A 27,742-nucleotide genomic window follows, 5' to 3' on the forward strand; every position below is an offset into this window, starting at 1 on the left:
GAGGTCACACACTGATGTTGGTCAAGAAGGCCTGGCTCTCAGTCTCCATTCTAATTCATCCCAAAGGTGTTCTATCGGGTTCAGGTCAGGACTCTGCACAGGCCAGTCAAGTTGATCCACACCAGACTCTGTCATCCATGTCTTTATGGACCTTGCTTTGTGCACTGGTGCACAGTCATGTTGGAAGAGGAAGGGGGCCGCTCCAAACTGCTCCCACAAGGTTGGGAGCATGGAATTGTCCGAAATGTTTTGGTATCCTGGAGCATTCAAAGTTCCTTTCACTGGAAGTAAGGGGCCAAGCCCAACTCCTGAAAAACAACCCCACACCATAATTCCTCCTCCACCAAATTTCACACTCGGCACAATGCAGTCCGAAATGTAGCGTTCTCCTGGCAACCTCCAAACCCAGACTCGTCCATCAGATTGCCAGATGGAAAAGCGTGACTCATCAGTCCAGAGAAGGCGTCTCCACTGCTCTAGAGTCCAGTGCAACGTGCTTTACACCACTACATCCGACGCTTTGCATTAGACTTGGTGATGTATGGCTTAGGTACAGCTGCTCGGCCATGGAAACCCATTCCATGAAGCTCTCTGCGTACTGTACGTGGGCCAATTGGAATGTCACATGAAGTTTGGAGCTCTGTAGCAACTGACAGAAAGTCCCCTCTCTGTCAGTTTCCGTGGCCTACCGTTTCGCGGCTGAGTTGCTGTTGTTCCCAAACTCTTCCATGTTCTTATAATAAAGCAGACAGTTGGCTATGGAATATTTAGGAGCGAGGAAATTTCACGACTGGATTTGTTGCACATCCTATGACAGTTCCACGCTGGAAATCACTGAGCTCCTGAGAGCGGCCCATTCTTTCACAAATGTTTGTAGAAACAGTCTCCATGCCTAAGTGCTTGATTTTATACATATACACAATATAGTGTATGTACAAAATAAACCACATGTTTGTGTACCAGTCGAGGAAAATGAGCAAACTACATAAATAACATCCTGTAATTTGATTTTGATATAATTTTTTTTATCTTGATAGATTGAAAATGAACACCAATGAGTTGACTGATGAATATTATCACAACATTTATTCAGAAAATATAAATAACGACAAATAAAGGTAGAATATTATTAACCGCAACATGTAAGTGTAAAAAAAACAACAACAACATTATGATTTGTACATTTTCAGAATGTGATTGTTCTATTTTTAAATAAAGAAAACAATCTGAAGTTGTCTTTATTTTTAAGTTATCGTGCCGTGATTTTACCAGTCCGGCCCACTTGGGAGTAGATTTTTCTCCATGTGGCCCCCCATCTACAATGAGTTTGACACCCCTGCTGTATATGATGGCACCATATAAGTCACTGTGTAGGAGAACTCCTTAAGTGTATATAAACATGGCAGTGTATACGCTGCTGTGTGTCGTGCAGACATGGCGCCTTGCCACAGCGAACTTACTGACCGTGTCCCTCCTCCCTCGCCGAGCATGAGGCCAACTTTGGGATGTGAGCCAGTAGCAGAATAACACATCAATCGCAGCCAACTGGAACACAGTGGCTATGTGGAATTTTTTTTGAAGAAGAAGAAGGGATCCTCAACAGTGTCAAATTACAGTATGTAGTATTCTGGTACTGGCTGGTACAGTGCCAAGGTCTATTTAGGGCCCATGTTTGGATATTTGCATGAAATTGTATGGACCACATAAGTAGAAATTGTTCTTTTTGTCTCTCTTCAATCAAGCCATTGTTATGTGACCTGGAGTGACACCCCGTGGGAGCGTGCAATGCGTGTTATTGAAAAGATTTTGATTGCATGTGCAGCTTTCTAGTACAAACACAAAGCGTGAGTGTGCTGCCATCTAGACGCGGACGCATGATACTGCACTACTATTGGAAGAAAATACTGACATTTCTTGAAAAACTAATTATATTTACATACACACACTATAAATATAAATATAAATATATATATATATATATATATATATATATATATATATATATATACTCCTCTCTGAGCTGCCACCTTACCGTGGTAGAGGAGTTTGCGTGTCCCAATGATCCTAGGAGCTATGTTGTCCGGGGGTTTCTATGCCCCCTGGTAGGGTCTCCCAAGGCAAACTGGTCCTAGGTGAGGGATCAGACAAAGAGCAGCTCGAAGACCTCTATGAAGAACACTAACAAAGGACCCAGATTTCCCTCGCCCGGACGCGGGTCACCGGGGCCCCCCTCTGGAGCCAGGCCCGGAGGTGGGGCACGATGGCGAGCGTGCCCGGCCTGTCCCCATGGGGCCCGGCCGGGCACAGCCCGAAGAGGCAACGTGGGTCCCCCCTCCAATGGGCTCACCACCCATAGCAGGGGCCATAGAGGTCGGGTGCAGTGTGAGCTGGGCGGCAGCCGAGGGCAGGGCACTTGGCGGTCCGATCCTCGGCTACATAAGCTGGCTCTTGGGACGTGGAACGTCACCTCGCTGGGGGGGAAGGAGCCTGAGCTAGTGCGTGAGGTGGAGAAGTTCCGGCTAGATATAGTCGGACTCACTTCGACGCACAGCAAGGGCTCTGGAACCACTTCTCTTGAGAGGGGCTGGACTCTCTTCCACTCTGGCGTTGCCGGCAATGAGAGGCGACGGGCTGGGGTGGCAATTCTTGTTGCCCCTCGGCTCAAAGCCTGCACGTTGGAGTTCAACCCGGTGGACGAGAGGGTAGCTTCCCTCCGCCTTCGGGTGGGGGGACGGGTCCTGTCTGTTGTTTGCGTTTACGCGCCAAACGGCAGCTCAGAGTACCCACCCTTTTTGGATTCACTCGAGGGAGTACTGGAGAGTGCTCCCCCGGGTGATTCCCTCGTTCTACTGGGGGACTTCAACGCTCATGTTGGCAGCGACAGTGAAACCTGAAGAGGTGTGATTGGGAAGAATGGCCGCCCGGATCTGAACCCGAGTGGTGTTCTGTTATTGGACTTTTGTGCTCGTCACAGATTGTCGATAACAAACACCATGTTCAAACATAAGGGTGTCCATATGTGCACTTGGCACCAGGACACCCTAGGCCGCAGTTCCATGATCGACTTTGTAGTTGTGTCATCGGATTTGGGGTCTCATGTTTTGGACACTCGGGTGAAGAGAGGGGCAGAGCTTTCTACCGATCACCACCTGGTGGTGAGTTGGCTGCGATGGTGGGGGAGGATGCCGGACAGACCTGGCATGCCCAAACGCATTGTGAGGGTTTGCTGGGAACGCCTGGCAGAGTCTCCTGTCAGAGAGAGTTTCAATTCCCACCTCCGGAAGAACTTTGAAAATGTCACAAGGGAGGCGCTGGACATTGAGTCCGAGTGGACCATGTTCCGTGCCTCTGTTGTCGAGGCGGCTGATTGGAGCTGTGGCCGCAAGGTGGTTGGTGCTTGTCGTGGCGGTAATCCTAGAACCCGTTGGTGGATGCCGGCGGTGAGGGATGCCGTCAGGCTGAAGAAGGAGTCCTATCGGGTTCTTTTGGCTCATGGGACTCCTGAGGCAGCAGACAGGTACCGACAGGCCAAGCGGTGTGCGGCTTCAGCGGTCGCGGAGGCAAAAACTCGGACATGGGAGGAGATCGGAGAGGCCATGGAAAAAGACTTCCGGACGGCTTCGAAGCAATTCTGGACCACCATCCGCCGCCTCAGGAAGGGGAAGCAGTGCAGTGTCAACACCGTGTATGGTGGGGATGGTGCTCTGCTGACCTCGACTGCGGATGTTGTGGATCGGTGGAGAGAATACTTCGAAGACCTCCTCAATCCTACCAGCACGTCTTCCTATGAGGAAGCAGGGCCTGGGGAATCTGTGGTGGGCTCTCCTATTTCTGGGGCTGAGGTTGCCGAGGTAGTTAAAAAGCTCCTCGGTGGCAAGGCCCCGGGGGTGGATGAGATCCGCCCGGAGTTCCTTAAGGCTCTGGATGTTGTGGGGCTGTCTTGGTTGACAAGGCTCTGCAACATCGCGTGGACATCGGGGGCGGTACCTCTGGATTGGCAGACCGGGGTGGTGGTTCCTCTCTTTAAGAAGGGGAACCGGAGGGTGTGTTCCAACTATCGTGGGATCACACTCCTCAGCCTTCCCGGTAAGGTCTATTCAGGTGTACTGGAGAGGAGGCTACGCCGGATAGTCGAACCTCGGATTCAGGAGAAACAGTGTGGTTTTCGTCCTGGTCGTGGAACTGTGGACCAGCTCTATACTCTCGGCAGGGTCCTTGAGGGTGCATGGGAGTTTGCCCAACCAGTCTACATGTGCTTTGTGGACTTGGAGAAGGCATTCGACCGTGAACCCCGGGAAGTCCTGTGGGGAGTGCTCAGAGAGTATGGGGTAACGGACTGTCTTATTGTGGCAGTTCGCTCCCTGTATAATCAGTGACAGAGCTTGGTCCGCATTGCCGGCAGTAAGTCGGACACGTTTCCATTGAGGGTTGGACTCCGCCAAGGCTGCCCTTTGTCACCGATTCTGTTCATAACCTTTATGGACAGAATTTCTAGGCGCAGTCAGGGCGTTGAGGGTATCTGGTTTGGTGGCTGCAGGATTAGGTCTCTGCTATTTGCAGATGATGTGGTCCTGATGTCTTCCTCCGGCCAAGATCTTCAGCTCTCACTGGATCGGTTCGCAGCCGAGTGTGAAGCGACTGGGATGGGAATCAGCACCTCCAAGTCCGAGTCCATGGTTCTCTCCCGGAAAAGGGTGGAGTGCCATCTCCGGGTTGGGGAGGAGATCTTGCCCCAAGTGGAGGAGTTCAAGTACCTCGGAGTCTTGTTCACGAGTGGGGGAAGAGTGGATCGTGAGATCGACAGGCGGATCGGTGCGGCGTCTTCAGTAATGCGGACGCTGTATCGATCCGTTGTAGTGAAGAAGGAGCTGAGCCGGAAGGCAAAGCTCTCGATTTACCGGTCGATCTACGTTCCCATCCTCACCTATGGTCATGAGCTTTGGGTCATGACCGAAAGGACAAGATCACGGGTACAAGCGGCCGAAATGAGTTTCCGCCGCCGAGTGGCGGGGCTCTCCCTTAGAGATAGGGTGAGAAGCTCTGTCATTCGGGGGGAGCTCAAAGTAAAACCGCTGCTCCTCCACATCGAGAGGAGCCAGATGAGGTGGTTCGGGCATCTGGTCAGGATGCCACCCGAACGCCTCCCTAGGAAGGTGTTTCGGGCACGTCCGACCGGTAGGAGGCCACGGGGAAGACTATCTCTCCCGGCTGGCCTGGGAACGCCTCGGGATCCCCCGGGAGGAGCTGGACGAAGTGGCTGGGGAGAGGGAAGTCTGGGCTTCCCTGCTTAAGCTGCTGCCCCCGCGACCCGACCTCGGATAAGTGGAAGAAGATGGATGGATGGATGGATATATATATAAATAAAACTCACATGTACATAAGTATTCACAGCCTTTGCTCAATAGTTTGTTGATGCACCTTTGGCAGCAATTACAGCCTCAAGTCTTTTTGAATACGATGCCACAAGCTTGGCACACCTACATTTGGGCAGTTTTGCCCATTCCTCTTTGCAGCACCTCTCAAGCTCCATCAGATTGGATGGGAAGTGTTGGTTTTCATTCAGGATGTCTCTGTACATTGCTGCATTCTTTTTTCCCTCTATTCTGACTAGTCTTCTAGTTCCTGCTGCTGAAAACCATACTCACAGCATGATGCTGCCACCACCATGCTTCACTGTAGGGATGGTATTGGCCTGGTGATGAGCGGTGCCTGGTTTCCTTCAAACATGATGTCTGGCACTTACACCAGAGTTCAATTGTTGTCTCATTTGACCAGAGTATGTTGTTTCAGGTGTATTTTGGCAAACTTTTTACTAAGAAATGGCTTCCGTCTGGCCACTCTACCATACAGGCCTGATTGGTGGTTTGCTGCAAAGATGGTTGTCCTGGAAGGTTCTCCTCTCCCCACAGAGGAATGCTGTAGCTCTGACAGAGTGACCATCGGGTTCTTGGTCACCTCCCTGACTAGACTAAGATGAATGGCAAGATAAATGATAAATGGGTTGTACTTGTATAGCGCTTTTCTACCTTCAAGGTACTCAAAGCGCTTTGACACTACTTCCACATTTACCCATTCACACACACATTCACACACTGATGGAGGGAGCTGCCATGCAAGGCGCTAACCAGCACCCATCAGGAGCAAGGGTGAAGTGTCTTGCTCAGGACACAACGGACATGACGAGGTTGGTACTAGGTGGGGATTGAACCAGGGATCCTCGGGTCGCGCACGGCCATTCTTCCACTGCGCCCCGCCATCAATTGTGCATTGACATCTTGGATGAAAACCAATACTTCCCATCCAACGTGATGGAGCTTGAGACGTGCTGCAAAAAGGAATGGACAAAGAGAAATGGGAAAAACTGCCCAAAGATACACTATGTTGCCAAAAGTATTTGGCCACCCATCCAAATGATCAGAATCAGGTGTCCTAATCACTTGGCCAGGCCACAGGTTTATACAATCAAGCACTAAGGCATGGAGACTGTTTTACAAACATTTGTGAAAGAATGGGCCGCTCTCAGTGATTTCCAGCGTGGAACTATCATAGGATGCCACCTGTGCAACAAATCCAGTCGTGAAATGTCCTCGCTCCTCAATATTCCAAAGTCAACTGTGGGCTTTATTATAAGAAAATGGAAGAGTTTGGGAACAACAGCAACTCAGCCACCAAGTGGTAGGCCACGTAAACTTATTGAGCAAAAGGCTGTGTATACTTATGTACATGTAATTTCTTAGTTTTTCAGTTTTAATACTTTAGCAAAAAAAAAAAAAAAAAAGTGTTAACACTGTCATTATGGAGTATGGTTTGTAAAATTTTGAGGACTAAAATTACTTTCTTCCATTTTGGAATAAAGCTGTAACATAACCAAATGTGGAAAAAGTGAAGTGCTGTGAATACTTTCTGAATGCACTGTAAATGTCCAAAATAAAATCTTACAAAAGCCTTGGGGCCCCACCCCCACTTTTCCCTTCACTTTGACACCCCTGGTTTTGTAGGCCATCTACTCAGTGGCTTAGTGGTTAGAGTGTCTGCCCTGAGATCGGTAGGTTGTGAGTTTAAACCCCGGCCGAGTCATACCAAAGACTATAGAAATGGGACCCATTACCTCCAGCATCAAGGGTTGGAATTGGGGGTTAAATAACCAAAAATGATTACCGGGCGCGGCCACCGCTGCTGCCCACTGCTCCCCTCACCTCCCAGGGGGTGATCAAGGGTGATGGGTCAAATGCGGAGAATAATTTCGCCACACCTAGTGTGTGTGTGTGACAATCATTGGTAATTTAACGTTTGATAGATTTTTGAGCGCCGTGTGTAATGTTATATATTTATGTCAGAAAAAGAGAAAAGGTGCATATTTTGACAAATTTTCACCATTATGCATGCGGTGGTTTTGGAGTAGAAGAGCTACTTTACACCGCAGAAACAACTCGGTAGTAAAAAAAAAAATTAATAATTTAGCCAAAGGACAAATTAGGATTTGATAGAATTTTATTGAAACAAAAAAAATGTCATTTCCAGTCCCTTTTCAAAAAAGAAAAAAAAAAGCGTGCTTTGGGTTTTTAGCGCCGACATTTCATTCACGAGTGCCTCCAACGTCCTCCTCTCCTTCAACAGTGGGAGAGGAGAAAGAAAACTATACAAACAGGTCATTTTGGCACATTTGACTTAGTTACATCCTGCAGGATAGTTAAGGATGCTCGCTCACAGTGGGTTTGCTGGATGAGGCTCTAATGACACGATTCCACCTGCCTGCCTGTCAACTAAGGATTGTTCGATCGTAGAGCGAGCGAGCGACGCATGCGCACCGACAAAGAAAACAAGTCACTTCCACAGGTCACAGCGAGGAGATTAAAAGTGCTGATTTGTCATATTCACATAAAGGGATCCGTCATGCTGACCGACTGGACTCGTCTCGCCGCTTCTCGGGAGTGTGACATCATCTTCGCGTTAGGAGGACAGAAAAGGCATAAGTGGTAGCGGGGGCGGGGCAGCGAAAGGCGGGTTGAGGATGGCTTTGTGTTAACAGTCGCCTCCATGGACTAGCTTGATGCGCAGACATTAAGTTGTGACGCGGAGACAACCTTCGGATCGTTGTAGGAGGAGCTCGCCATGCGTTGCAGCGAAGGAGAGGATTTTGTACCGGAACAGGCGTGTCCAAACAAACGCTCATTTTTGTTCTTATTCTAAGAAATCAAATGAAACGCATCAGTGTTTAATTATATTAATTTGCACAAAATTGAGGTTGTTCAAATTGATCCTATTATGTACTGTGTTTACTTTATTGCTTCAATTAACGCCTCTATTCCCTGGTAGTCATTGGGTGCATGGTCTACGAATTAGCGTTGACTCAAAAAACATTGGCATTAACAACTGTGGCTGTAGGCAACCTCCTGATGTTGTTATGAACTCCACAAGAATTTAAAAGGTCAATACTGTTGTGGAATTTATGCGCCTACTATCAATTAATCCGCGGTATTAATGCAGTTTATTCCTTCCTTACAAAATCAGTGCTGTGTTGTGCAATATACTCAACAGACTTTCTCATGCACTCTGAATCATTATTGAAGTTGAAAATGAAACTGTGTACAGAGTTTTCACATTAGTGCATTTACGGTAATTCCGTAGTTTGGACACCCCTTGTTCTGGAATAAAACTGAGTCTTCTTTTAAAGAGCGGAGAATGAGACGAGGCAAGGCAGCTTCTGAATCAAATACTGGCTGACATTCAAAATAGAGGAGACGCAGCCTTTAAAGTACTGATAGTCCCCCACTTTGAGGGTCGGAAAATAAATAGAAAAAAAACAACCTCCGTATATAAAGGGGGAAGACCGCCATCTAATTTTTCCTATAACTTAAAAAGCAGGACAGACGTCTCCTCCAGTAAGTGTTTTTTTTTGTTGTAATTCCCTGATTCTTTCACATCGCTATAAGAAAGATGAGCTGAGAAAAACAGCGTCACCTTTTTTTTTTCTTTCCTTCCTTGGATGTGTAAGCATAACACACTAGGAGCCCCGGTATTATCTTACCTTCCCCCCAAAAAGAAAAGTAAAGAGAGGACAACAAAGACCCCCATGTCCTTGTTTTAAGTCCACACGTGTGAGCCTTTGGCCGAAATGAGGACAAATCCTCATTGAAAAAGAAAAAAAAAATACAGTACTGTACTTTCAGAGTTGCTGTTGATCATACTCGGCAATGAGTCTTTTGATATGTGCCAGTTTGTTGTGGAGATGTTCACAACGGTTCTTCTCTTGGCTATAGTGGGGGTTGCGCTGGAAGAAATGCACAAAAGAGCACGGTTACATTGAGTTAAAACACTCATGTTTACACACTTTAACATCAAACTGTAATGCACACACTGGAAGGCTAATGTTTTAATGCAGCCATTGCCCTCATCCAGAGTGGATTAGGGCAGCGAATGGGACCGCAAACATGTCATTAATACAAGAAAACCTTCAATTTGTTCCCTTATTTCGAGAGGAAGTTTAGCTCCATTCAGCGATCATTAGCCCATTCAAGAATAAGTCGTTACAACCCAAATGAATGACCTTTTTGGGAAGTGTCAAATGTTTGGAATATGGACATTTAATAAATACATCTTTAAATAATTACTTACATGTGTCATTAAATAATTATAATTGAAATGAAATTCATACATTTGTTATTATATTAATTAATTAATTTGATTTCATTAGTTACCTACTCAGTGGCCTAGTGGTTAGAGTGTCCGCCCTGAGATCGGTAGGTTGTGAGTTCAAACCCCGGCCGAGTCATACCAAAGACTATAAAAAAATGGGACCCATTACCTCCCTGCTTGGCACTCAGCATCAAGGGTTGGAATTGGGGGTTAAATCACCAAAATGATTCCCGGGCGTGGCCACCGCTGCTGCCCACTGCTCCCCTCACCTCCCAGGGGGTGATCAAGGGTGATGGGTCAAATGCAGAGAATAATCTCGCCACACCTAGTGTGTGTGTGACAATCATTGGTACTTTAACTTTAACTTTTAACTTTAAATTTCAATATTTATTTATTCAATATTTAATTATATTAAATGACTAAATACATAAATATACATTTACATTAAATAATTAAAGGCACATTTCTGGATTCAATTCTGATTCTAATTAATTACATATTTAAGTAATTGTTCAAAGATTTATTTTATACATTTTATCACATTTAGTCATCCGTAACAGTGGCTCATAATACTGAATATGAAGGGTCAAATGGGATAATATTTAATTAAATTAATATTTAAATAATTACTTATATATACACACATACACTATATATATATATATATATATATATATATATATATATATATATATATAAATTGAAATTAAACACAAAATTGTGTTGTTAAATGTTTCATTAATTGAGCAATTAATTTAACGTGAAAGAACATTTAATTATTTAACACTTTCCTTAATTATTTCAATCGTTAATTATTCAATATTGAATTATTTTTTTCAATATTTAACTGTTATTTTCATTATTTAATGATTTATTTAATTAATTAAACAACTAAGTAAATATACACATTTAAATGAAATGATTAATCACACATTTTTGTATTTAATTCTGACTATATTCACACAAACTTAAGTAATTGTTCAAATATTAACTTATTAATTTGCGTCACATTTGGCTATCTAATGTTAGTCGCTCATGTTAGTGAATTATAATTTTTACTAATCTTGCACACACACTAGTTTTTAAGATATTTAAATGTCAAAAAATATATGTATCAATAATATTATCTGTTTCAAGTCATTAGATAGTTTAAGTAATTTAATGTAACTACCCATCACAAAATGTTTAATCTAACATGAAAACCTGCAAATTGTATACAAACCTTTTCAAAAGAATGCATACATTATTTATTATACAGATCTATTTATTTAGTTAAGTTATGTTGTATGGAATCAACCCTGTTATGCATGAATCATTCACAATAGTGTTTTTCATCATTTTTTTAAGGCATTGGTAAAATGTCCATTAGGGTTGAAACGATTAAACACATTAATGATAAAAATAACAAAATCATATTTCAAGAAAACTATAATATGTTTTTTTATGATCTTTTTAATGTGTTTGTATTTTTTGACATATTCCAATTGCTGGGTTGCAAATGACGTCACGTCCGGCTCATTTATAATGCATGGCGGTCAAGCCAGGGTCTGTCCTCAATAGGTACCAGGCGCCATTTACACCAGGGGTGTCAAAGTCAGAATTAATTATCTATGGCCTCCATGATGATATATGATTAGTATTAGAACCGGCCCGCAGGCCACAGCCACCTGCTGCTGGTTTGCACGCACCAATACTCCATCAGTGTTGGCGCTAGGAATTTTCAAAATGGGGTCCCAGGGACCCCATCAAGTCATAAAAATGGGGTCCCACAGTAACTGTTTGGGGTCCTACTATTTTGCAACCTTTTTGAAAACAAATGATAAATGTATGCATTATCCTGTTATATCTCACATTATATATTGTGTTTTGGAAAATGGTTGTCATAAACGTTACTTAATGCATTAAAAGTGACTTTCCTGACTTGTTCAAGTCAATGATTCGTTTTTTTAGATCGGTGCTGAGTTCCTTTGACTTTCCCGTGGTCGCGTTTGTAACCGAGTCTAATGACTGCATCACATGAGCCCTATTTAAATGGGCTCAGAGAAGTCAACAGGTGTCGTCAATCATAATCACTCACATGAAGTTAAGAGGCCAAGCCATGAAGCTAATTTGATCTGATTGTAAATTTTCTACATCACAAAAATTGATGATGTATGTTGCTTTATGTATACTTTTGACCCAGCAGATTTGGTCACATTTTCAGTAGACCCATAATAAATTCATAAAAGAACCAAACTTCATGAATGTTTTTTGTGACCAACAAGTATGTGCTCCAATCATTCTATCACAAAAAAAATAAGAGTTGTAGGAATTATTGGAAACTCAAGACAGCCATGACATTATGTTCTTTACAAGTGTATGTAAACTTTTGACCACGACTGTATATCTCTCGCTCTCTCTCCGTCTCTCTCTTTTAATAATTACCTTGTATCACAAATTCAATACTCAGAAATGTTTAGCAATTATAGAGCAGTGACCAAGAAACATCCAAAAGTCAATGACAAGTATATATTTATTTACTGTGTTTGTGTTATTTACAGGTTTCTCGTCAATACCAGTCAACTTTCGATTAAAGAAAATTCAGATTTGAGGCATTAGCATTGCACATATTATGATATTGTGCACTCTGTGTAGGATCTGATGCCACCACAAACAACTTTACGAGCCCTAATTGAAAATAAGTAGAAATCATTTTGGGCATGTGACGCCCCGCTGCGCCCCCCCCCCCCCCCAAAATAAGCTCCAATTTACACATTTCACAGATAAAAACTATCACTTTTATCATCATTTGGTCATTTTATGAATACATTGGGATTTACCTGCAGCTACTATAAAACCATTTATTACAATGTGTGGAAATGTCAAAAACCCACCTTTTTTATTCTATGATACTCTTGAAGTATCTGATTATGGATTGTCTGTAAAGGACAGTGAGCACATGATACACATATTCTTAATGCTGGAGTTAAATGAAGTATATTTGTAGTATAAATATTTTTTGACAAACTGCACCTTGTACTTGTCTGTGCCTTGTTGGAGCTTTTTAAGCTCGTTGTCCAGCACAGTGAAATGCTTAGTGATGCTCTCTATCCGAGCGTGCAGGTCGCGGTACTCGCTGTACTCGGAGTTGAAGTCGTTTTTATACTTCTGACGCTGCTCCTGAGAGCTGATCACTGTGTACTTCCTGCAGCAGACAATCACAGGAGAAAAGGTTACAACAAAACTAAGACAAAATAGAACCTCTAAGGCAGGGATCACCAACGCGGTGCCCGCTGGCCTGTTCTAAAAATAGCTAAAATAGCAGCACTTACCAGTGAGCTGCCTCTATTTTTTAAATTTTATTTATTTACTAGCAAGCTGGTCTCGCTTTGCTCGACATTTTTAATTCTAAGAGAGACAAAACTCAAATAGAATTTGAAAATCCAAGAAAATATTTTAAAGACTTGGTCTTCACTTGTTCAAATAAATTCATTTATTTTTTTACTTTGCTTCTTATAACTTTCAGAAAGACAATTTTAGAGAAAAAATACAACCGTAAAATTGATTTTAGGATTTTTAAACACATATACCTTTTTACCTTTTAAATTCCTTCCTCTTCTTTCCTGACAATTTAAATCAATGTTCAAGTAAATTTATTTTGTTTATTGTAAAGAATAATAAATACATTTTAATTTAATTCTTAATTTTAACTTCTGTTTTTTCGACGAAGAATATTTGTGAAATATTTCTTCAAACTTATTATGATTAAAAATAAAAAAACACACTAGTTAACAGCATGCAATGCCAGGCTTCCCACTAACTGACAAAGAAACAGATAACAGATTTGGTGTCCAGTTCAGAATGTGACATGATTTATTTAAAAATTTGAGAGTTGACTTTTGTATTTTACATGAGTTATTATTTGTACAAACATGGTGCAAAGTAATTCATGATTTGTTAAAAAGGGTTAGTGGCTAGCTAGTTAAAATGGGATATTGTGATTTCACAAGATTGTCTTAGAAGTGATCATTTGAAAATGTTCAATTTTAAAATATAAAAATAAAGTGTTGCATATTGATATTTATCTGTTTCTATATATATTTATTGTGAGAAATCATTAAGATGATCAGTGTTTCCACAAAGATAAATATCATTAATTATTAATAATAACATAGTTAAAGGTAAATTGAGCAAATTGGCTATTTCTGGCTATTTATTTAAGTGTGTATCAAACTGGTAGCCCTTTGCATTAATCAGTACCCAAGAAGTAGCTCTTGGTTTCAAAAAGGTTGGTGACCCCTGCTCTAAGGTTAAACACGATCCAATCTCGTATACCATATCACACCAGGGTTGGACGTTTTTCCTCCCGGAAATAATCCTAGTATTAACTAGTATCAACTTTACAGCAAATGCTTTAAGTTTAGGTTATAAAGAAGGTGAGAAACACTATTGAATTTCATAAATAACCCATAGCAAAGTACATGGAAGCGTTTTGTGTGGATAGTCCCTTCCCTACTTCCTCTACATCTTCCCTCTAGAGCCGCATATTTAGCGTCGCCCTAGTGGCTCCCTAGAGCTTTTCCAAAAATGTATGAAAAGGGAAAAAGATGAGGGAAAAATTTATTTTTTGTTTTAATATGGTTCCAGTACGGGAACAAACATGACACACACCTTCCTAATTGTCAGAAATTCCACAGTTTGTATTAAACATGTTTCATTGATGAGAGTATTTGGCGAGTGCCATTTCCTCCTACTAATTTCGACAGTCCTTGAACTCACCGTAGCTGTATGGACTGTGATGCAACAGTTTGTTTACATGTACAACTTTTTCCGACGCTGCCACATAAAAACGTGTTTTATGCCACTCCTCCTTTCTCTCATTTTGTTCACCAAACTTTTTATGCTGTGCGTGAATACGCAAAGGTGAGCTTTTTTGATGTTATTGACTGGTGTGGAGTGCTAATCAAGCATATTTGAACAGTGCATGACTGTAAGATAATCAATGCTAACATGCTATTTAGGCTAGCTCTATGTACATATTGCATCATTATGCCTTGTTTGTAGGTATTTTTAAGCTTAATTAATTTCCTTTACTTGTGTCCTCTGTGTATTTAATTTATGTTTGCATGTCTCATGACACATTATCTGTATGTAATATTGGCTGCATGTCTGATAGTTGTTTTTGAGCCATGTTGTTTCAGACCACAGCAAACATTACCCAGCCTGCAAAGATTCATTAGAAGAAATCAATCCATCAGAAGAAAACAGCCTGCCGTTTCCTTTAACTTGGACACACACATCTATGCCTTTGGCCATTCTAAGCCAGTCATTTCCAGGACTTACCTAACCCTCTGAGAAGTGTCCGTTTTACTAATGTTTTCCAACATAGTGAAAATGTGTAGAATAAATATTAAATGTCAACATTTCTGTTAACGAAGATTTGCGTCAGTCATTTTGATGTTGGGCATTGGACAATTATATCCTGTGTTGCCTTCATTATAAGACTTATATAAGGCTTTTCATTTTTTGAGGCTCCAGACAGCTTTTTGTTTTTTATTTTTGGTCCAATATAGCTCTTTTAACATTTTGGGTTGCCGACCCCTGCTCGACACGCATCTCCATATTGATATCGAATAACATTTAAAATGTCCAATATAAGCGTTTACTTAAGCAAAGCTAGAGAGCTAGTTAACCTCTAAATGTTCTCCAATAAGCACATCAAGTTGGTCTTTTCTTACATTTTGGTGAATTGATTTACAAAAGGTAGACACGGTAGGGTATAGGCTACAAGGAGCTAGCAGCTACACCACAGCTCAGCAGACAATAGCACACAAGCTAGACATGCATAATAGGTGTCCTTAATTGAAAAATATTGCAGTCTAAAACACAGCATTTGTCGATATAGACGAGTATCAAATAATCATAGTTGCATGTTAATTACAGATACAAAGTCTCTGGGGCGGTATAGCTCGGTTGGTAGAGTGGCCGTGCCAGCAACTTGAGGGTTCCAGGTTCGATCCCTTCTTCTGCCAACCTAGTCACTGCCGTTGTGTCCTTGGGCAAGCCACTTTACCCACCTGCTCCCAGTGCCACCCACACTGGTTTAAATGTAACTTAGATATTGGGTTTCACAATGTAAAGTGCTTTGAGTCACTAGAGAAAAGTGCTATATAAATATAATTCAATTAAAAAAAATTCAAGTCTCCAAGCCTGAAGCATTCGACAAAGTATCCAGTAACAAAAGTGTCAACATCATTCAACTTACTGCGTCATGCCCTTAATTTAATTAACTATTGTGACCACTAGGTGTCGCCAATAACAAATTAACACTAAATATCAGCCAATAGTCAAGGCTCCAATATAGATATTGTATCGGAAGAGAAATCGGAACACCCCAAATAAATATTCCTTTCCTTTGTCATTAATGTTTTTTGCATTGTTTTCTGCATTGAAACTATAATTGGTCCCTCTAAAAGGTGTTTTGGTTGTCTGGAATGGATTAATTGGATTGACATTATTCCTTACAGGGAAAAAATGGACCTGTTACCTGTTTCTGTGCATTTGGGATCCTCATAAATCCCGAACATTTGAAATATTTCTTATAACCATGGCAGAAAAGCGAGGTATTTTTAAAACAATGCCTTGCCTTCTTTCAAAACTGCTGCGAACAAACTTTTTGGAATTTGTGACCTGAGTGACGTATTTTCCCTTAGTTGCGGCAGATATCTCCATATATGGTAGAGGTTTATCTGAAAAGCGAGTCCGCCATTTTTATTCAGTTGTAGTCCAAAGTTTCTTATTTTTCTCAATCCTTTTTTTAGTGGGGCACACTGGCTCGTTCATGCACGTGCATTCTCCGTTGTTGCCATTTCTAATAAAAAGTAGCATATAGTTCTAATTTATATGTGCCAGTCAACTCAATATGGAGTGGAGACGCAGTCAAAGGGGGCTACTTGTTACTTCACTGATAATATCTGGTTACTTTCAGTTGTAATATTTTCCATCTACACTTATGTCAAAATGTAATGAACACTTATTCTTCTGTTGTTTGGATACTTTACATTAGTTTTGGGTGATACTACACATTTTGGTATCGATCCAATTCCAAGTAGTTACGGGGCAGTGTTTGTCATACCAATGCTGATGCTGATACTTAAATTGATTACAGTTTTGATCCCAATTATAACCAGACAAAAACATAGAATGGTGGTGTCCATCCATCTATCCATTTTCTACTGCATGTCCCACTCGGGATCGTGGGGGTGGCTGGAGCCTATCCCAGCTGCATTCGGGTGGAAGGTAGGGTACACCCTGGACAAGTTACCACCTCATCACAGAGAATGGCGGTGCAATAATATGAAATACATTTTCAAATCCTGACCTAGTATTTGATCTGATTTAAATCTTTAGTTTTTTGCCCTTAAATCCCTCCTGTGTCCAGGGACTTTTTTTCCCAGAGTTTGTAAACAATAACAAAACAACAAAATACTTTTTGACAATTAAAAATATCGATGTAGTATCGACTTAGTATTGTTACCGTCGACCATAACAACAATGTGTAGTGTAGCATGTTTAACTATTCCTCATCCTCCTGGGATGATATTTGTAAGAAAAGTAGTTTATTTGCCACTTTGGCAGCAAGGATTAGTGACTTGGAAGTGGCTTTGCACTGTGACGGGGCATTAGCTGCTAGGTAGAACGCTACATTGCGTTGAGGACGCCTTCGTTCGCTTGTCGCTGTCAAATTTGCGGACACAGCTAGAATGTGTCATCAACATGCATTAAATCACGGTACAACAACAATATTAGAAGCTTTATTGTTTGCCAAATTTATATAATTTATATCGTATGTATTGAGGAACCCTGTTAGATGTTACAGTTGTGGCGTTTGGGGGTCTAAGCACCAATTAAATTAACTGCAAATTCATTTTAATGGTCAACATGAGTGTTTTGAGTCACAAAGTGGAACAAATTGACAGGATTTGCTTACTCCAAAGTGTTATGAGGCTTTAAAGACATATTTCTCCCAAAAATGGTGGTGAAATTGCCATTTAAATAACTTTCTAATTGAGCGCTCACACTTGAAATGTTAATCCAAGGGTGGAGGAGACTTTAGAAATCCCACATTCTTTAAAATACTTACAATAGATAGTCAGTCACCTCAGGTGAAGACAAGGGAATACTGGTACTGTCATTGCATATCCCATTAAGATCTGGAACAAAAAGACAACAATGTGAACAAGTCATCTTCAACAAATCAGTCCTAATGCTGTGAAAAGCTCGTACTTGTTGCCCCTAAACCGCCCAGTGAAGTTCAAACTACAAATATTTACCATAGAATTTACTGAATAACTTGCAAAGATGTAAAACAATAATATCGTATTCATCTACACACCAATTTTCATGTAGAATCGGTTGAGTTGAACTTCAAAGAATAAGGCATTATCTATCATCTCGTACAGTCTTTCTCAAACTTCTTTCACCAAGTACTACTTTAGAAGAAACTTAGCTCTCTAAGTACCACTGTAATGACCAACATTACATACAGTACTGTAGTATGGCCAAGTATAAAAAAAAAAAAAGCCAGATGTTTTATTTAAGAAGTTACTTTAATATTTTTGGCCATTGTAACATTGCACACAGTTTGAAGAGTAATACTGTTTGAAATAGGAAAATAAAACACTGTAATCAAGCGATTCGTACCACAGTTTGAGAATCCCTGATCTAGTACATTTATTGGATTATTACACATGTTATGACAGGATTATTCATTATTCAAATACATCTTAAAGGGGAACTGCAATTTTGGGGAGATTGTGCTAAGTATTAACAATCCTCATGTAATGTTTTTCATGCATTTTAATTATTTTTTTTGGCAAGTTTGAGGTGGTAGCTAATAGGAGTACTCTATTGTGCCCATAAAGCCCTCAAAATAAACATCCAAACACCGCCAACAATACTCTATTTACATGTAGTGACCTTAATATGAACCAAGTATTAGCAAACGCTACTGCCGAGGAACTACTTTTAGCGGCGCAGTGATCACAGAGAGCTAACTCGCTGTTATATTGACATACTAAGCTGCTTCTGCTGCATCACCTCTGAATTGGTTAATTCTAGATTATAAAATAATGCCTCTCACTTGTATGGTAGAAGGTTGTGGCCATAAACCAAGAAGTTCGTCAACTTTGACATTTAACTTATAACCTGCGAAAAAAACGCTTGTTTTGTTCTAATATTTTGTTATAACTGTGTGAGGATTGTAATTAATTATTCATCTAAATGGGAAGATACAAACATGAGAGCAGACATTGTTACGTTTTATTATGTCCGTAGTTTATATATCTTGTTCAGAACTTAGCAATAGTGCTACTTGCTGGATCTGCTTATCACTCAGCTTTTAAAACTTGTACCTCATTTTCCTTACATTCAGGCTCAAAAATAAAAGGGTCTAGATCATCATTTGTTTTAAAGTAGTCATCGTTGGCTCTCATGAAGTCTGCCATAAATAGTAGTGATGTGTCGGTGTAATTAATGCGCTGCCCTGTGCTTAAAATGACCAAAATACGTAAATATTGCAGGTTATTATGAATGTGCCTATTATAACATTACATATATACTTATAGCATGTAGAGTACAGGCCAAAAGTTTGGACACACCTCCTCATTTCAATGGGTTTTCTTTATTTTCATGACTATTAGGCATCAAAACTATGACACCTGTGAAGTGAAAACCCTTTCAGCTGACTACCTCTTGAAGCTCATCGAGAGAATGCCAAGAGTGTGTAAAAAAATTATCAGAGCAAAGGGTGGCTATTTTGAAGAAACTAGAATATAAAACATGTTTTCAGTTATTTCACCTTTTTTTTTGTTAAGTACATAACTCCACATGTGTTCATTCATAGTTTTGATGCCTTCAGTGACAATCTACAATGTAAATAGTCATGAAAATAAAGAAAACCCATTGAATGAGAAGGTGTGTCCAAACATTTGGCTGTACTGTATGTAAATCATTGATGGATCTGAACAAAACATTTTAGATTTGTATTATAAGTGACAAAGCAAATTCATAACATCTAATACTAATTCATTTTATTTTGAAATTTTAGCAAAATTGCCACAGGGACACACTTTTGGCAACCCTGTTTTAAAGACTGGAAGTTCACTACTTATTGAGGGTGTATAAAATCATCCAGCAGGGGTCTCTGTTTAATCAGTGAGTCACACACTTGCAACAAAAAGAGCCACAGTGAAGGCTAATTATTGTTGCACCATGAGAGCGTTGCTTTTATCATAAAATCTCTGCTCTGGTGTAAAAATAATGACCAAGCTATTTACATTTGGAGTTCAAATTGATTTGTATTTGTTAAATTGGGCAAATTTTTTGTTGGAAATTACAAGAAAATGTTGAGACGTATTAAAAGATTCAGAGACAGTTAATAGGAAAAAAACAGTAACTCACTTGTGTTTTTAAGTGGAATACTGTTGCTTTTGAGGTTTTCTGGGCTCGTGTCACAACTTCTGTCAAGCTCCAGCATTCTGTCCTCAGCACTTTTCGTCTCCTCTTGGCCTTTCGCCTTGTTTTTCATCTTCTCCTTGTCTTTATGCTTCTTGGACTTCTTCTTAGACTTTTTGTCGCTGGTAGCCGACGTACTCTTGTTGCGAGGGGTAGGCTTGGGTTTTGCGCTGACGCCGGCGGGTGCGGTTGTGGCCGAAGGGGGTTGACCGAGCCTCTCTGACGCCGTTTCCTGGGCGTCGCAGTCCCGGCCATTGTGGCTCGAATCGTTGCTAACGTCGGAGAGCGCTTCGAAAGGACGGGGAATGTCCAATAAGGGGAGCGGCTGGGAGCTGGATGTCAGAGCGGCGTCTGGCAGAGGAGTCACCTGTGTTCCACCTGTCTCTGCTTTTCCGTTGGAGGAACTAAGCTTGCCGTTGATTGGGGCCGATGCAGCTTTGCTTGCAAGGTGCGATATCCTCGGTTTTTTATTGTTAAGAGGGTCAATGAAGTCTATAGCCGGACGTTTCTGGCAGAAAAAAATGACATTTGTTATCAAACCACGTTCATAATAATACAACTATAATCACAAAGTAACAGTGGAAAAGTAGCCCCTTTTACAATGCCAGGAAAGAAAGAATAAAAAAGGAGATGGGGTGTTAGATGGAAGCGGGCGATAATGGGAGAAAAATGTGAAAAGTCGAAACCAGAAGTTTAAAGGGGAACATTATCACAATTTCAGAAGGGTTAAAACCATTAAAAATCAGTTCCCAGTGGCTTATTTTATTTTTCGAAGTTTTTTATTTTTATTTTACCCATCACGCAATATCCCTAAAAAAAGCTTCAAAGTGCCTGATTTTAACCATCGTTATATACACCCGTCCATTTTCCTGTGACGTCACACAGTGATGCCGATACAAACAAACATGGCGGATAGAACAGCAAGATATAGCGACATTAGCTCGGATTCAGACTCGGATTTCAGCGGCTTAAGCGATTCAACAGATTACGCATGTATTGAAACGGATGGTTGTAGTGTGGAGGCAGGTAGCGAAAACGAAATTGAAGAAGAAACTGAAGCTATTGAGCCATATCGGTTTGAACCGTATGCAAGCGAAACTAACGAAAACGACACGACAGCCAGCGACACGGGAGAAAGCGAGGACGAATTCGACAATCGCCTTCTAACCAACAATTGGTATGTGTTTGTTTGGCATTAAAGGAAACTAACAACTATGAACTAGGTTTACAGCATATGAAATACATTTGGCAACAACATGCACTTTGAGAGTGCAGACAGCCCAGTTTTCATCAATTAATATATTCTGTAGACATACCCTCATCCGCTCTTTTCCTGGGGGTCTGGCGGCAGATTTCTTTGACTTTATCGTTGGAAATGCATCTGCTTTGAGTGTCGCAGGATATCCACACATTCTTGCCATCTCTGTCGTAGCATAGCTTTAGTCGGTAAAGTGTGCGGAAAAAACGTCCAATTTCTTGCCACTTTTGCATCTTTGGGCCACTGGTGCAACTTGAATTCGTACCTGTTCGTGTTGTGACACCCTCCGACAACACACCGACGAGGCATGATGTCTCCAAGGTACGGAAAACAGTCGAAAAAAACGGAAAATAACAGAGCTGATTTGACTCGGTGTTTGAGAAAATGGCGGATTGCTTCCCATTTAGAGTTCGGAAATCGGTTAAAAAAATATATGGTCTTTTTTCTGCAACATCAAGGTATATATTGACGCTTACATAGGTCTGGTGATAATGTTCCCCTTTAAATACACTGTGTAATAAGACACATTCTCACATTCTGTTTTAGCTGAGTTAAAATTACCAAAATTAGGATGCGGATGGCATAAAATGAATGTGAGGAAGAGGACAGAAGTAAGACTTCACTTCAGTCGGGAATAGGAGGAGGGGGAAGAGGAGGAGGAGGAAATGTGCTTCCACCTTGACTCCAATAGTCAGCTCCACTTATTAAGGCAAGACAGTTTTTTCCCCACATAAATATGAAGTCCAAATAGCGTTTCATTATGATTGATCAGCATCTGGCACAAGTGTGTGCTCCAATCACTATATCACAAAAAAATAAGAGTTGTAGAAATGATTGGAAACTCAAGACAGCCATGACATTATGTTCTTTACAAGTGTATGTAAACTTTTGACCACGACTGTACATATTAGAATACAAAGAAGAGTTTCCAATGTAGATTCAAATGATCATAGGTGCCCTTAAAGGTAATGAGAGGCTAACCTGGGATGGCGAGCTGCTGGCTAACTCCTTGGGCGGGCTTTCTGGTGGGGGAGCTGTGTTGTTCTGAGCCTGGCACTGCTTCCTGCAAGAACACACGCGCACAGCAAAATAAAAACAATCCCATTTTATAAAATGTCTGCAGTAATTGAAGATTACACGATATTAATTCAAAACGACATCTGATGCACTGCAAATTATTTGCCACTTCTCTGGAATTTTCCTAGTTTTAAGACAGTGGTTCTTAACCTTGTTGGAGGTACCGAACCCCACCAGTTTCATATGCGCATTCACCGAACCCTTCTTTAGTGAAAAATAAAATGTTTTTTTTTTTTTTTTTCAAATTCAAGACAAAGTTATATGTTTTTGTTTTTGGTAACACTTTAGTATGGGGAAAATATTCTAAGTAACAAAGACTTAATTTAGAGTTTTTTTGGACTCTCGGGGAACATATTCTAAGTAACAAAGACTTAATTTAGTGTTATTTGGTTAGGGTTAGAGGGTTAGGGCCAGGGTTAGAGGGTTAGGCTTATAATAAGGCCATGCCGAATAAGGCATTGATAAGTACTTAATAATGACTAGTTAAGAGCCAATATGTTACTAATTTGCATGTTAATAAGCAATATTATTGGTGAATATGTTCCCCATACTAAAGTGTTACCATGTTTTTTTACTGGTGCACAAAACGAACCGTGCATGAACATCACCTTGTTCAAACAACAAAACCAACACAGTGCATAAACTCACAGCAAATTACACACCTGCAAATCAGTCTGACTTCTGCTGAAATTTTTATTTACACGATGAGTCGGATGTGTCTTGACTTCCGCCGAACCCCTGAGCCCGACTCACCGAACCCCTAGGGTTCGATCGAACCCAGATTAAGAACCACTGTTTTAAGAGCTATATACTTATTTTTATTTCAGCATGAATAATTATGTTGTCTATTCTAGTTTAAACATGTTAAAATTGAGAATCATTATTCAAATAAGATATTTTGGTTTTCCCTACATAGAAAATCTTGTTTAAACATTCTGCAACATATCGAAGATGCTTGATTTAAGAATTGCATGTTATTTTTTTAAGACTAAAATACTGATTTCTAGATTTAAAGTCCTGGTAATTGCTAGATATACAAATCAAGAAAAATTATCTGTCTATGCAACGAGTTAATTTCACTAGTTTTTAGTATTTTATTTCCTAAAATCTAGTCTTTTAATCTTATAATTTGACAGCTCTTTTTTGCAGTGTGACTATGTGGCTCTTTGTTGTACACGTGTATCTAAAATTGTGTACGTGTTGACTGTCGCAGCTACAGTACATTACATACAGCTATTGTCAACGCCATTTGTGACAAGCCAACAAATGGTATACTGTTATGCAAAATACCTCATAAGTAAGCATAGCAATATTGCTCAAAACTAACAGTGCCAGGTCAGTGCGGCGCACAAACAAACATTGACATGGCATGACAAACAGCTTCTAAATACAGCCTTTGCACTTGATCAGCAGGGGAGGCATACACCACTTCACTAAATAAGACTGGGAGGTGTGTGTGCAGGGGCCCAGTTAGATAGACTTGTGGTAAAGTAATAACAGATATGGCTGAACCTTGGACTAGTGCCACCTCACACGCGCAGCAGCATGTGCTGGGACTTGGTTGCGTCACGCGCGATGCAGTCTTGTCACCATGTGCGTCCTCTGTGTGACTGATAGCGTGTGTATAAAAGCATACACACATGTAGAGACACCAATCCATAAGACACACGGACTCACTCTACCAGAGAATCGGGAAAAATGTGTAGGATGACTTTTTGTTTGTGTTCACGTCCACACTAGTGTCGGAATAATACACTTTATGTGTGAATGTGAGTGTGAATGTTGTCTGTCTATCTGTGTTGGCCCTGCGATGAGGTGGTGACTTGTCCAGGGTGTACCCTGCCTTCCGCCCGAATGCAGCTGGGATAGGCTCCAGCACCCCTAGAGGGACAAGCCGTAGAAAATGGATGGGATGGATGGAGTTATTATCACCCCCTTTTCAGCTTCAACAGCTTCCACTCTTAGGCACTATTTTATACCTTAGATTTCAGAAGTCCAAACAACCTAACGCAGATGCAACACAATATTACAGCAACAGCTTTGCAAATAGTAGCCACAAATAATCTTCTGTTGAGTTTACTTGCTGATCCCACAACATAAACACAAACTGAGCGCCTGTGACATTGCTGCCTGCTCTATAAATAGCTGTAAGATTGCCTTTCCTTAGTAGCAGATCCTGAGGAACCAGATTTTTTTTTCCACAGAGAAGAAGGCCAACAGACCATGATGTCAATAAACATAATACTTTGCTTTGTAGCCATTGTAGCCACATATAAGTTATTCTGTAGACGCACCTGACATTTTAGTAAACACAATAAGTGCCTTCTTAACAGCCCTAATTATGGGCCATTACATAATTTGTGACTGCATCAGCAGTGACGTGCAGTTGACACAGATATGAAAATAGATACAGACAGCCCTTAAAAGAAAGTGTGCCTCTAACATGCGTTCTGTCGGACATCCTTCCAAACATATCTGAATACTAGCTTCCAATTAAATTAATAAAGAAGGCCAGCTTTCAGACGTCCTGTGTGCAGCGTATAAATGAGTATTAGTGCTATAAAAAGATAAAGGGAAAAAGTCTCAAATACATAAATACAAATGTTTTAATTTTATGAAAATGCAGTTATAAATACAGATTTTTTAAATTAGAATTAAGTCGGAATATTACTCAAAAAAATGAAAGTAAATTGCAATTTTGCAAAAATAAAAATTGCATTACAGATAGTTATTTTTTTTTATTTCACAAGAATGAAGTGGTAATATTTTCTATAGGATAAATACATACATGCTATTATGAAATTGTTGTATTGCAATTCAGGGAGAATAAAGTTGGACCATATCAATTGGAATATTACAAAAGTATTACAAAGAACATACATATTTTACGTGAAGTCAAAGTACACATTTTAAGTTGAAAAATACAGTTGTTACGTCACAGAAATATGATAAAATCGAGTGGAAAAAATAATTCTAAAAGAATAAAGTCAAAATATTGCAAAAACTGGTGGAGTTAGTCATAATATTAAGAAAAAAGTTTTGAATGTTATTTTATTTCAATAAAGCAGCAAAATACATAAATTGTTTTAATTTGAGATAATCGTAGTAAATACAAAATACAATATATAAGATAATTTTAAAATAATAAAGTCATATTATAAACACATGCAAAATTATCAGAATAAAGTTGTAAAAAAAAATCTCATCTGCAATGAGGTTCTCTGCCTTACGCTCGAATGCAGCTGAGATAGGCTCCAGCACCTCCCGTGACCCCAAGAGGGACAAGCGGTAGAAAATGGATGGATGGAAAAAATCTCATGTAAATATGTGAATAAAAGTTGTGATTTTGGAGAATAAATGAATACAATAAAGAATAACATTTTTCATGTAATCTTACCAATTTATTATGACTGTGACTTAATTTTGTACTTTTATCAGTTGTACTCTTTGTGGCATTGAGATCTTTTTCCAAAAGACTTGAGAACTCTAAGCAACTAAATGTGTTACAAATGAAAGCGGTCTTACCTCAACAAGATTCTCTTGAGAAGCTGCTGGTCTCCTTCTGTGTATCCAGGCCAGTCTTTAAGAATTTCCTTATATAAAAAGTCTTTCAACGTAAGTGTGTTATCTTTCCCATTCAGGTTTGCCACCTAGGGAGGGACAAAGGTGTGAGGACGCCGTTGAGGAAAAAATTAAATAAAAATGTCACCTTAAGTTTCACCCTCACCTGTTGCAGGTGGCCGTCCAGGGAGTCCTTGTCTGACTGCAAGAGGCCGTCCTTCTGCAACCTCAGGAGCAGCTCGGGCTTCTTGTAAGGCTTGAGGGCCAGCAGGTGCACCAGGCGCTCTCGGAGCGGCCGGTGCTTAGGGCTTGCTTTCTTCACCGCACTGCTGGAGATGATGACGGGTCGGGAGGTTCGCCGGGAGGGGGCCACGTCGGACAGGGCTGATACCGGTTTCCGTATCTGTACCTTTTTGCCTGGAGAGGGGCAAGGAGAAGTTACGACTGCCAAAACCCCACAAGAACAATTCGCTACATGCTTGACTGCACCTTAAATCAACAGGAGGTTTTAGAGAAAGATATACTAGATGGACAAAAGTATTGGGACACCTGTAAATTACACGCTCTTTTTCGGTCTGTGATATGTTTGGCCATGTGGGAGGTCAGCGGCCATTCATTTTGCATGTTAGAGGGCCTGCTGTGCCAACTTCATTCGAATTCATCCCCAAACATACTCCAATTTACACAATTATACATACATATATACACACATACGTATATTTATTCATTCATTCGTACATACGCTCCCACATACATACACAAATACAGTACATACATACAGGTGGAGGAAATAGAACATTTAACCTGATTTGGTGCTCTAAGATCAAAATTATGCCACGAGGCATTGTATCACTTTCGTGTTTTATAATGAGTAGATATGTCCGATAATATCGGGCTGCCGATATTATCGGCCGATAAATGCTTTAAAATGTAATATCGGAAATTATCGGTATCGGTTTCAAAAAGTATAATTTATGACTTTTTAAAACGCCACTGCACAGAGTGGTACACGGACGTAGGGAGAAGTACAGAGCGCCAATAAACCTTATAGGCAATGCCTTTGCGTGCCAGACTAATCACATAATACCTATTTCTTTTCACACACACAAGGGAATGCAATGCAAACTTGGTCAACAGCCATACAGGTCACACTGAGGGTGGCCGTATAAACAACTTTAACACTGTTACAAATATGCGCCACACTGTGAACCCACACCAAACAAGAATGACAAACACATTTCGGGAGAACATCCGCACCGTAACACAACATAAACACAACAGAACAAATACCCAGAACCCCTTGCAGCACTAACTTTTCCGGGATGCTACAATATACACCCCCCGCCCCCCCCAACTCAACCCTGCCCCCCCAACCCCGCCCACCTCAACCTCCTCATGTTCTCTCAGGGAGAGCATGTCCCAAATTCCAAGCTGCTGTTTTGAGGCATGTTAAAAAAAAAAAAGCACTTTGTGACTTCAATAATAAATATAGCAGTGCCATGTTGGCATTGTTTTCCATAACTTGAATTGATTTATTTTGGAAAACCTTGTCACATTGTTTAATGCATCACAACATAGGCATAATAATGTGTTAATTCCACGACTGTATATATCGGTATCGGTTGATGTCGAAATCGGTAATTAAGAGTTGGACAATATCGGAATATCGGATATCGGCAAAAAAGCCATTATCAGACATCTCTAATAATGAGATGC

The 27,742-nt window shown here is 40.6% G+C and overlaps 1 protein-coding gene across 2 annotated transcripts in view; it reads right to left on the minus strand.

Annotated features, from left to right (window-relative positions):
* Positions 1-7,473: 7,473 nt before the first annotated feature.
* Positions 7,474-27,742, minus strand: part of ell (elongation factor RNA polymerase II) — an 83,523-nt gene continuing 63,254 nt past the window's right edge. The window contains exons 5-12 of one of the 2 annotated variants that reach the window (XM_061977934.1): positions 26,193-26,443; positions 25,991-26,115; positions 22,370-22,451; positions 20,077-20,638; positions 17,759-17,828; positions 12,649-12,820; positions 12,510-12,554; positions 7,474-9,271 (exon numbers count right to left, since the gene is read on the minus strand). In XM_061977934.1, the coding sequence (XP_061833918.1) occupies positions 9,167-9,271; positions 12,510-12,554; positions 12,649-12,820; positions 17,759-17,828; positions 20,077-20,638; positions 22,370-22,451; positions 25,991-26,115; positions 26,193-26,443 (1,412 nt within the window). In that variant the 3' untranslated portion in view covers positions 7,474-9,166. The remainder of the gene's footprint in view (positions 9,272-12,509; positions 12,555-12,648; positions 12,821-17,758; positions 17,829-20,076; positions 20,639-22,369; positions 22,452-25,990; positions 26,116-26,192; positions 26,444-27,742) is intronic. The other variant, XM_061977936.2, reaches the window with a different exon arrangement.

The sequence above is a fragment of the Nerophis lumbriciformis genome, linkage group LG18, assembly GCF_033978685.3.
Source record: "Nerophis lumbriciformis linkage group LG18, RoL_Nlum_v2.1, whole genome shotgun sequence".
Taxonomy (NCBI): Eukaryota; Metazoa; Chordata; class Actinopteri; order Syngnathiformes; family Syngnathidae; genus Nerophis; species Nerophis lumbriciformis.